The following is a 12,734-nucleotide window of genomic DNA, read 5'->3' as shown; positions in this document are numbered from 1 at the left end:
TCAAATATTTACATAAAAAAAAAAAAAAAAAAAAAGACTCTTGGGCTGGGGATGCAGCTCAGTGATGGAGCACCTGCCTAGCATCTGAGAGGCTCTGTGTTTGCTTCCCAGCACAGCCCTACCCCCCAAATCTTACTGGAGGAACTCTGACACAGAAAAGACAATCAGAAATCCTAGGTCAAAGTCTGGGCTCTTGTTATCCACTTATAATTAGACTGGGCTTCAGATTCTCCATCTGTAAAATAATACATAGACCAAACAACTTCATAAAAATGCTCTGAAGATAAAATGAGATGATTTGAGGGAGAAAAATATCATTCTGAAGAAAGAGATGCTAGGTTTACTACTAACATATCACACAAAGTAATACATCTTCCAGGTTTTTTTCCCCCAAGGCTGCCAGTAATAATTGATCTTCTTGCCTGACATACAAAACCAGTTTTCATTTTAAGAATCAGTTCACAAAGTAGTTTTTATCTAAAAAGGATGTAAGAAAAAAAAAGAATACATGCTATATAGTTATTGTTTTTTTAATTATGCAAATATAGCAAAAAATAAATCAAATTAGGGAATCTCTTTTATGTGGCCTCCCCTCTAGCCCCATTATCACAACCTAAATGAAACATATATCTGGAAAACTTTCAAATTCATGATCTGATGCTAGAATTCAAAATCTAACCAGAAGTGCTGGTGCACATCTGTAATACCAGCTGAGGCAGGAGAAAAAATGGTAGGTTTGAGGCTACCTGCAGCAACTTAGTGACACCTTTTCTCAAAATAAGAAATAAAAGGGCTAGAGATGTGGCTCAGTGATATAGTGCCCCTGGATTCAATCCTCAGTACCAAAAGAATAAAGAAAGAAAGAAAATTCAAAAATCTGCTATAAATCTAATCTTACTAGAGCCACCAGAGAAAATAAACTCATCTACCAGTTCTTTATTCTGCTATCCAAAAATTAATAGTGACCTTACCTTATATGGATCAAGTAAAAAGTCACTGAACTTGCTAGGCAGGGAATATTTCTTCACCAATTCATCTTCTACCACCCAAGGTGCATTTTCACCAGTACCAGCACGTAAGGCATTATGCCGTATAAAGTATCGAAGTATCTCCTTATTTGGTGGGCGCTCTGTGCGAATCAAGCTATCTGCTGGCACATTGCTGATGATCTAGATGAACAAATATAAGTAACTCACCACTGGGATAACAGGCAATTAACCAATGAGAACAAAAATTTACATCCTTTCCAGAAAACACAATTCCATCTATGAAATAAGGTTATAAATTAGAAGAAAAAGCAGAATAACATTTAGAGACAAAAATGTCACTTTAAAAGATATCCCAAAATATCTAAAAATATGTGTACCCTTTGAACCAGTAATTCCTCTAGTTAAGAATTTACCTTAGCAAGTAAACAAAGTTATTTTCAACTACTTATTATGGCAAAAAACTCAGGATGGGGCTGGGGATATGGCTCAGTGGTAGAGCACTTGCCCAGTATAAATAAGGCCCTGGGTTTGATCCCCAGGAGGCGGGGAGGGGGAGTGGGGAGAAAGAGAGAGAGAGAGAGAGAGAGAGAGAGAGAGAGAGAAAAGGAAGGGAGGAGATGGATTATTACACAAAAGTTGATCAATATGGAACTTTTTTTTTTTTTTTTTTTTCCTTTGGTACTGGGGATTGAACCCAGAGGCACTAAACCAACGAGTCACATTCACCAGTCCTTTTTATATTTTACTTAGAACAGGGTCTTGCTGAGTTGCTTAGGGCCTCGCTAAATTGCTGAGGCTGGTTTTGATCTCATAATCCTCCTGCTCCAGCCTCCCGAACCACTGAGCCTCCCAGCCACTGCAACAGCTGGGACTCATTCTTTAAATTAAAATACAAATACATAATGGAAATGTTGCAGCCTTGAAAAAATAAAGTTTCACAACAAATTCATCCGAATCATCTAGGATGCTATTAAAAAGCAACTGGGCCTCTCCACAAATGAGCCAGGAGGAGCTCTGGAGGTAGAGTCAGAAATTTGCATATTTAATAAGCACCCCCTACTGACTATCCCACATACTATAAGAACAACGTTCTGGAAGAAACATTAATGACAACAGATCCTGACCAAACAGTAAATTTTAAATACATACATAGAGAATATTCCTATTTTCAAGACACTTAAGAGTTAACATTGGGCTGGGGATATAGCTCAGTTGGTAGAGTGCTTGCCACGCAAGCATAAGGCCCTGGGTTCAATCCCCAGCACCGCCAAAAAAAAGAGTTAACCATCATTAATCAGATCTACAGTCACCAATTACCTGAGTATGAGATCAGAAATCATTTTTTTCTAATTTGCATTTTCTATCTTCCAATTACCAATATTTGCTACCTTTGAGCAAATCAATTTATACTCATCAATCAAAACACAAATGACAGAGAAGTGGTTGAGACTCTGGAATGTTTTAACTAAGTATCTGCTGAATAAGATGCAAGAAACTTAGTGAAAAATTATAATTAACAACATTTAACTTTCAAACATAAAGAAATCCTAATAATCTAGTCATGTCTGCAGATCACTAATTATACCATGAAGGAGTCAGAACAGCATGAGACTTGTCCAATTTTCTTTTTTTAAGTTTTTATTTGTTCTAATTTGTTGTCAATATTTTGAGGTGGGAAAAAACAATATAAACAAAGAGGCAAAAGAACTGGATTACAGCCCAGGCAGGTGGCACACGCCTGTAATTTCAGAGACTGGGGAGGCTGAGGCAGAAGGATCTCAAGTTCCAGGCCAGCCTACGCAACTTAATGAGACCCTATCTCAAAATACAAATTAAAAAGGGATGGGGGCTGGGGCGTAGCTGAGTGGTAAAGTGCTTGCCTTGCATGTGTGAAGCCCTAGGTTTGATCCCCAGGTCAAAAACAAACAAACAAACAACAACAACAACAAAAAACCAAAGAAACATACACACACAACCCTTTTGCTGGGTATGGTGGTACATGCTAGTAATTCTGGTGGCTTAGGAGGTTGAGACCCTGTCTCAAAATGTAACATAAAAAGGGTAGGGATGTGGTTCAGTGCCCCAGGATTCAATCCACAGGGGCTGGGGATACAGCTCAGTGGTAGAGCACCCTGGGTTCAATCCCCAGTTCCACAAATAAAAAAGTCCTGGTTCTAGACACACTAAAAATCATAAAAACTAGGGCTGGGGCAAGTGTGACTCAGAGGTAGAGTACTTGGATTGCACGTGTGAGGCCCTGGGTCCAACCCCTAGCAGCACACACACACCACACACACACACACAGACATATATACATACATATTATATTTTATCATATATATTTTATATATAAATAAAATGAGTCAGATGCTATGGTACACACCTATAATCCCAGCTTGGGAGGCTGAGACAAGAGGGTCACAAGTTCAAGGCCAGCCTCAGCAACTTAGCAAGGCCCTAAGCAGCTAAATGAGGCCTTGTTTCAAAACCAAAAAATAAAAAGAGCTGGGGATGTAGCTCAATGGTAAAGTACCCTTGGGTTCAATCCTCCATACCAAAAAAAAATAAAAAAATAAAAAAATAAAATAAATAAAATAAAATAAAATCAGAGCATCACAGAATTAATAAAAGTAATAAATGGTGGTACTATTTTAAGGATATTTACTGCTGCAGGTTATTAACGTATAGTTTTACAAGATTTCTTATATGGTACTAATTAGAACTGACTCAACTTCTGAGCTTAATTATATTACAAATAGATCTATTATATAATAGGAAAAAGCTATCTCCTCAGAAAGTCTAAAACTACTGGAAACAGAGTCAATTTCCAAACTGAGCAGCTCAAATATATTCTTACACCCTTATAATTCCTATAAACAAACAAAATGCAAGGTATCTCCTAGAGATAAAAATATAATTTAACTTAAAGTCATAATTACTAAGACTAGACACCACTTAAAATGCATTATACAAAGATATTCATTTACATGTTTCTTTAGCACATTTTCTCCAAGAAAACCAACCCTATAATAGTTTCTTAAACAACATCTATCACATGTAAAGAGATTTAACGAAAAGTGCCAACTAACCTTATCTTCGTTTTGTAGTTTCACATCATATTTGTGAGGCAGAAATTTTGGAGGAGCCCATTTTCTTTCTCCTTTTTTTAATGAAGTAGGAAGTTTTCGTGGAGATCTACGTGCTCTGTCATCTAGTCAAATCAACAAAAACTCATGAAAAATCTTGTTTTTAAAATTCTATTCATTCATTCATGAACAATAATCTTACTGAACACCTACTCTGCACCAAACACTGGGTGATATGGCCCAAAGATGAATCATCTCCTTAACCTCAAGGATTTAAAGTCTACAAAGGGAGTAAATAATTATAATGTTACAATACTAATTAAATTCTATAATAGAGATCGGTTATACACACACACACACACACACACACACACAATGACAGAATAGAGAAAACAGTCTGGAAGGTTGGCATGAAAAATCTATATGACTTGTTCAGAGATTATAAACAATGAGGTATGGGTGAATAAACATACAGTACAGTAAAAATCAGACTAGAGGTAAACTGAAGCTAGATTTTAAAGGGATTCATACACCATTTAAGGAGGCTATAATTGACTTGTGAGCACTAGGAAGTCAAAGTTTTAGGTTTTTTGATTTTTGTTTTGGAAGTTTTGGGGACTGAATCCAGGAGTGCTCTACCACAGAGCTACATTCCCAGCCCTTTTTATTTTCATTTTGAGACAGGGTTTTGCCAACTTGCCAAGGCTGGCTTTCAACTTGCAATTCTCCTGCCTCAGCCTCCCAAGTAGCTTGGATTTCAGGCATGAGCCACTACACCCAGCTCAAAGAAAAAGAAAACAATTTCAGAAGTTATAAGATGACTAAAATAAGAATGTGAGGCTGAAAATAAGGAAATCAGAAGATAGTGTCAAATATCTGAATTAATACAAATGAAATAAGAGAATGAAAGAGCCCAGAGGCATTGAGGAGATGGACTTGGTGTTAATAACAGGCAGGAATGTTAAAAGTTTCCAAGTTTTCTGCCTTAGGAACCAAGTACATGGTGGCGTCATTAACTTAAGTAACAAAATAAGGAAAGAATAGCAGGATTCTTGTTTACTTGCCTTGAGGAGACAAAAGTGAAATGATCGATTTAGCTTTACGTGTGCTGCATTGGAGTTGCCTGTGGGACATACAAGTTGAAGATCAGGCCTGGAGTTACTTTAGAAGTCTGACCTAGGCTTGGGAATTACCAGCCTATCTGCAGATCAGAGTTTAAACTGGGCATCACTGACATATAACAGTATGTAGAATGAAAAATTAAAAAGATAAATGTAGAACCCTGTGGGAAAAAAATTCAAGGAATGGCAGGGGAAAAAAAAAAGTAAAGAAATAGAATATTGGAGGAACTAGGAGACAGTGTATAAAATAGAGTATAAGATGAGAGCAACCATCAGTGTCAAATGTAACAGAAATGTAAACCAGACCAAGAAGCAATCTCCAGATTTGCAATCAAGAAGTCACCTGTAGCTGGGCATGGTGGCACATGCCTATAATCCTAGCAACTGAAGCAGGAGGATTGCAAATTCAAGGCCAGCCTCAGAAATTTAGCAAGGCCTTTAGCAACTTAAGAGAGATTCTGTCTCAAAATTATACATAAAAGGGCTGGGATATAGCTCAGTGGTAAAATGCCCTGGGTTCAATACCCAATAACAACAAAAGAGATTGCCTGTAACCTTATACTAGGCATAAAATGACACAAGTTAGACCACAAGGAATGGAATGAGGAATAAACTGATGATCAAAAAGTAGAAATAGGGGCTGGGGAGATAGCTCAGTTGGTAGAGTGCTTGCCTTGTAAGCACAAGGCCCTGAGTTCGATCCCCAGCACCCAAAAAAAAAAAAAAAAAAAAAAGTAGAAATAACATTTTCAAGAACTTTGATTTGATAGAATCTAAAAGTTTTGTAGCAAATCATTCCCTCAAAAAAAATCTCCAAACTGTAGATTTGTGAGCATTAACATGCTGAATAAATATGCTTTTTTTAAAAAAAAGAACACTGGCTTGAATGAATAGGAGAGAAAACGAGAAGATCAAGGGAGACATGTTTTGTTTTTGCTTTTTGTTTTTTAAGAAAATGGGACTTTATTAATAAGTTAAGAACTTTATTAATAAGAGTAAGTAGAAAACACTCAGGGTAGAATAAAAGTTAACCCAACTCCTTGAAAAAGTAAGAACAAATGCATTTCAAAACACAAGTGTTTGAACCAAGAGAAAGAACGAGAAACCCTCCTGCTATCCTGGAGAAGGGAAATTCATAATGACATTAAGAACACAGAGCTAGGGTTAGGGATATAGCTGAGTGGCACAGGGCACATGTCTAGCACACAGAAGGCCCCTTCCCCAGAGGGAAGGAAGGAAGGAGGAAGACAAGGAAGGACACCAAGTTCATTTCTGGCCAAAACATTAATTTTTTCCCCATAAGCAGAAGTTATGTCATCTGATGAGAAAATATTGGTATAAGAATTTGTCTAGGGCTGGGGAGATAGCTCAGCTGGTAGAGTGCTTGCCTTGCAAGCACAAGGCCCTGAGTTCGATCCCCAGTACCGCAAAAAAAAAAAAAAGAATTTGTCTATCACATCTGTGGAAATTCTAAAATAATTTTCCAGAAAGCATTCACACTATATCAAAACTTTGATTCCTTAGCCTGAAAAACATTAATTCCTTAGCTGGATAGTAGCAAATGAAATTAGCTCTCAAAAATTAAGGCGCAAAACACAATAAAAAACTCAACAGGTGGAGATGTGGCTCAGTGGTAGAGCACTTGCCTAGCATGCATAAAGCTCTGGGTTCAATCTCCAGTACTGCCAAAAAAAAAAAAAAAAAAAAAAGAAAAAAAGAAAAAAAGAAAAAAGTCAAAGCCTAAAATTTGGAGTTCCTGGTACACAATGCTTCAGGCATAAAATAAGTGTAATATATCACCGGTATGCCAATGATCTGATTCTAGAAGGGTCACATCATCAGCCAATTCCTTCCCATTTAGCAACCTCAGAGGATTGTAACTAATGCTCATATTATAAAACTCCAGTATCAAAAAGAGAAAAACCTGGAGCTGGGGATACAGCTCAGTTTGTAGAGTGCTTGCCTGTCAAGCACAAGGCCCTGGGTTCAATCCCCAGCACCACGAAAAAAAAAAAAAAGAGAGAGAGAGAAACTAGAAAACATAAACATGAGCGTTTATAATACAGACCAGAAAACAAAACTGAAAAGTCAACAAGTAGGGTAGGCTAGCTGCAACTACAACTACTTCCTTAGACTATAAAGAAGGAAGTACCTCTAAAATCATCTGTATATATCTAAAACATCTGGGGACAAAAACCAGAATGAATGACAATATGACAATCCAAAGGTAACAACATTCGAATCCAATATCTGCAAGAGTTAAATAATATGGCAAAATTATTTAATCTGACAGTCACAAATTACACTACCTTATACATACGCTTTTGGAAACAAAATAGTCCAGTTAAATTCCTTATTTATATAATTTTTAAAAATAAAGACCTGAGGTTGAATAATTTTCCCAGTGGGCAATGTTCCAATTCTTCAACTTTCAAAACATTATTGTTAGAGCCTCCAGGTATCTAAACTTATTTTTAGACATTGTAGTGTTTCAGAATTCTAGCAGTTCCCATATGAGAGCGACAGATTACAGATAAAAGACAGAAGGAAGGACTTTAAATTACCACACTGGTTTGCACTGTGAAGAGCAATAAGGGTTGGAATAAAATCTGCCCCGCCTACTTTGATCCCATAATTACATATATGTACATATTTTCAACTTTAAGAGTAAAGGATATCATGCTAAGTGAAATAAGCCAATCCCAAAACCCAAAGGCCAATTGTTCTCTCTGATATTTGGATGCTAACACACAGTAAGGGGTGGGAGAGGAAAGAACAGAAGTATACTGGATTAGACAAAAGGGTATGAAGGGAAGCGGGGGGTGGGATTAGGAAAGACAGTACAGTGAACCGAACATAACTTTCCTATGTTCATATTTGAACAAACAACCAATGTTAACTCCACATCATGTACAACTGCAAAATCATAAGAATGGGATCCTAATTAGAATGTCATATTCCATGTCTCTATAATGTCAAAATACACTTTACTGTCATGCATATTCTAAACAAAACAAAAAAAACCCTCTAAAACACAGATTAAATTTTCTAATATTTATCAGCTCCTTCAGCATCCCTAAATATTGGTCAATTTTTATGCACATTTTTATTGTGGTAAAATATATGTAACATTAAATTTTCTTATTTTACCATTTTTAAGTGTACATCTCACTTGTTTTAACTATATTCACAATGTTATATATCAAAAAAAAAAAAAAAGAGTAAAGAAAAACACACTTTGCCTTTTTGAGTAGTTAGGAAAGAGCACTTAGCAACTAGAGGAAATTAACTTCCCAATGGTATTATTTAGGGAGATTTAAATCTTAATTCATTGAATTTTTTGTTTCTCTTCTGAATCATAAATGAACATCATGTTTATATAAAAACAATTACTTTTTTTTTTTTTTTGTACCAGGGATTGAACTCAGGGACACTCAACCACTGAGCCACATCCCCAGCCCTATTTTGTATTTTATTTAGAGACAGGGTCTCACTGAGTTGCTTAACGCCTCACTTTTACTAAGGTTGATCTGAACTCTCAATCCGCCTGCCCTCAGCCTCCCCAGCTGCTGGGAATTGCACCCAGCTTTTACAATTACATATTTATTGTTGGAGAACTCTAAAAGATTTGTGTATAATAAAATGACTGGGATGTAGTTCGGTGGCAAAGCACCTGCCTCGCATTCACGAAGACCTATATTCAACTCCCCAGTTCCAAAAAAAAAGAACCCCACCTCCACAAAAAAATAAGATGAAAAAAAGAAAACAACAATAAAAAAGACAAGGTCTCCTGGAAAGCTGGCATCATACATACTGATACTATCCCTCCGTCCTTCATCCTCTTTTACTACTGCCTCCTTCTTCTGATGGTCCTGAGCGATTTGACTGGAATTCTCTTTGTCACTTGATGGAGAATCACAAGCACTATCAGATTTCTTGTCAGTGGCCTCTTCGTCTACTTTCTCCAAAGGATGAATCTTCACAATCTTCACTTTGAGCATTTTCTCCTTCCCAACCTATAAAGGAGACAGAAGGGAAAATCAGAGATACCTAATAAATAAAAACTAGAAACTTAAAAGAGTTGGACTGTATGATCCAGTACACAATATTCCTCACCTAACAAAATTCACTAAAATTCTGAAGCATAGCACTATAAACTTTTATTTCTCAAACTTCTAAGATGAAAAATAAATGAACATAACTAGTTCATAAGCATGAACATGAGGTAAAGTGCTATCACTGTGAAACATGCATAAACATAGTTCAAGAAATTCCTTTATATGTCGGTGGGGATGGGGGTAGTAGGAACTGAACCCAAGGCTCTGTGCATGCTACGCAAGCACTACCAGAGCTGCAGCCTCCATTCTTTATTTTTTTTTTTTCAATTTATTTTGTACCAGTGATTGAACCCAGCAGCACACAACCAGTGAACCATGTCCCCAGTCCACTATGCCCAGCTCACTCTTTTTGAGACAGGGTCTCACCAAGTTGTGGAAACTGGCTAGCCTTGACCTTTTGATCCTTCTGCCCCAGCCTCCCAAGCAAAAGCATGCACACCACACCCAGTTAAAAACTTCCATTAAAAAAAAAAAGTATTTATCTATATTTAATTGTATTGTTTCAGAACCCATTTGTTGAAAAGATCATCCTTTCTACTTTAATGTGTCAATTTAAAAAAATGGAAAAAATAATAGCAACAAAAAAAAAGAAAAGAAAAAAATCAGTTGTACCTATTTATAAACATGCGTCACTAATTTATCTGACAACGCAGAAACTATAAAGTACGCAGAAACTATAAAGTTCCAACATCAGACAGCATTAGGTCTCTAACTTTGGTGATCTTTTTTTTTTTTTTTGCAGTACTGGGAATCGAACTCAGGGTCTTGTGCTTGCAAGGCAAGCACTCTACCAGCTGAGCTATCTCCCCAGCCCCTTTGGGGATCTTTATCAAAGTTAGTCTGGATAGGTTCTTTGCATTTCCAAATGAATTTTACAATCAGATTGCTGATATCTTGAGCAACTGTGTTAATTCTTCACATTATTTGGGAAGAAGTGAGATATTAATGAGTTTTTTGATCCATTAACAAGGTTTAACTATTTTTTTAAGTCATCTTTAATTCCTCTCAGCAATGTTTTATAATTTTTAGTGTCTTGCACATCTTTTGTCAGATTTACCTCAACTATTTCTTTTCTCTATCTTCTTTTTTTTTTTTTTTTTGGTACCCAGGATAGAACCCAGGGGCTCTTAACCACTGAGCCACATCCCCAGTCCTCTTTTTGTATTTTATTTACAGACAGTGTCTCACTGAGTTACTCAGGGCCTTGGTAAGTTGCTGAGACTGGCTTTGAACTTTCTATTGTCCTGCCTGAACCTCCCAAACCACTAGGATTACAGGTGTAGGCCACCACATCTGGCACTTCATGTTTTTGATGCTCTTATAATTTTGTCAGTTATTTGTTGCTTGTATAAAGGCAAATTTAGTTTTATATATTGATCTTATATCCTTTTTTGTGTATGTGTGGCTCTGGGGAATGAACCCAGAAAGCATTCTGCCTATGAGCTACATCTCTAGCCCTTCTCTAAACTGTATTTTGAGACAGGGTGCCACTAAATTAAGCTGGTCTCAAAACTGCCATCAGGAACTAGGATTAGAGGTGTGTGCCACCAGACCTGGTTTAAGGCAGGTAGTTAAGGCTGTATGTTTTCCCTATGCACCACTTTAGCAACCTATTACAAATTTTAATATAGTTTTCATATTCAGTTCAAAAATAGTTTCTATTAATTTATAAATGAAAACTACATCAGTTTCTAATTAGATTTCCAGACAACAGGTATTAATTTATTATTTTATTGACTTATTTTTTTGGGGGGAGGGAACAGGCATTGACCAGAGACGCTTAACCACTAAGCCACACCCCCAGCCCTATTTATTTATTATTTTGAGAAAGGGTCTTACTAAGTTGCTTAGGGCCTCACTAAATTGCTGAAGCTGGCTTTGAACTTGCAATCCTCCTGCCTCAGTCTCCTGAGCTGCTGGGATTATAAGGTATTCACCACCACAACCAGAATGTCTTGAATCCTTTCAAACTTAGACTTCATTATGGCTTAAAATATGGCCTGTTTTGGTAAATTATGCATTTGAAAGGAACATGTACTCTGATGTTTTTAAGTGGTTTCTTTTTTTTGGCACAGTGCTAGGGATAAAATCCAGGGCCTTACCCAAGTTAGGCAAGCCCTCTACCACTGAGCTACATCCCCAGACAGGTAAAATATTTTATAATTATAATTTATAATGGCTGAGAGTGTTATTCCAAGATTTTTTGTTGTGGTCGCTTTTTAGTTTATTTTTCATTTTATTTATTTAGTTTATTTTTATTTCATTTATTTAGTTTATTTTTAGTTTATTTATTTTGCAATACAGGGAATTAACCCGGGGCCTCCTGTGTGGCTAGGCATTCGTTTGAATGCTGGGCTACAGCTCCAGGCTTTGTTTATTTCTTGAGACAGGTATTTGCTGAGTTGCCTATGCTGGTCTCAAACTTCAGCCTCCCAAACTACTGGGATTACAAAGGACTGCTACTTTGCCACACCTCTTCTATCAATTATTAGGAAGGGGAGGTGTTGAATCTCAAACTATAAATGTGATTTCTCTATTTTTCCTTATAGTTTTGTCCACTTTCGTTACATGCATTTTGAAATTCTATATTAGAGGCATAAAATGTAAGGACTACAAACAGAGAGAAAGCCTGTAATCCCAGTGGCTTGGGAGGCTGAGGGAGGAGGATCTCGAGTTCAAAGCCAGCTTCAGCAATTTAGTAAGGCCCTAAGCAACTCAGTGAGACCCTGTCTCTAAATAAAATATAAAGTGCTGCCTCGGTGATTATATGCCTCTGGGTTCGATCCCCAGTGCCAAAAAAAAAAAAAAAAGGTAAAAATTAATGAAAGATAATAGTATGCTTAATTACAATGTACTAAAAAAATTTTTAAGAATGTGAAATAAGTATCTGCAAAGGCATATATCCAATAAGGAAAACTGTACCCCCAGAATATACAAAGAACATTAACAAATAATAAAACAATACATTTCTGTAAATGGACAAAAATCTAAACCAACATTTAATAAAAGAAAATGTGAATAAATGGATGCCAACAAGCACAGAAGATGCTCAGTATTATCAGTTGTTATAGGAAATGTGATCTGAAACCACAAGACACCACAAATCAAGTCACCTACCAAAATGCTAAAATTAATTTTTAAAAAAATGGGTTGGGCATGGTTGCACACCCCTGTAATCCCAGTCACTTGGGAGGCTGACACAAAGATCACAAGTTCAAGGTTACATCAGCAACAAAGAGAGGCCCCTGAGCAACTCAGTGAGACTGTCTCAAAAAATAAAAAGGGTTGGGGATATGACTCAGTGGTAGAGTGGTCTTGGGTTAAATCCCTAGTACCCAAAATATAAATAAAAATAAAAGTGATTATACCAAGCGTAGACACTGATGTGATGAAATGGAACTTTCACAAACTGATGATAGG

General features: G+C 36.7%; 1 protein-coding gene across 1 annotated transcript in view; it reads right to left on the bottom strand.

Moving 5' to 3' along the window:
* The window catches only part of Baz1b (bromodomain adjacent to zinc finger domain 1B), a 72,545-nt gene that overhangs the window by 40,781 nt on the left and 19,030 nt on the right, over nt 1–12,734 (bottom strand). The window contains 3 exon segments of the mRNA XM_047533465.1: nt 972–1,169; nt 4,079–4,200; nt 9,011–9,212. Coding sequence (XP_047389421.1) covers nt 972–1,169; nt 4,079–4,200; nt 9,011–9,212 — 522 coding nt within the window.

Source organism: Sciurus carolinensis, chromosome 18, assembly GCF_902686445.1.
Source record: "Sciurus carolinensis chromosome 18, mSciCar1.2, whole genome shotgun sequence".
NCBI classification, from domain to species: Eukaryota; Metazoa; Chordata; class Mammalia; order Rodentia; family Sciuridae; genus Sciurus; species Sciurus carolinensis.
Note: the sequence above shows the minus strand (reverse complement) of the source record. Positions and strands in the feature narration are given on the sequence as shown.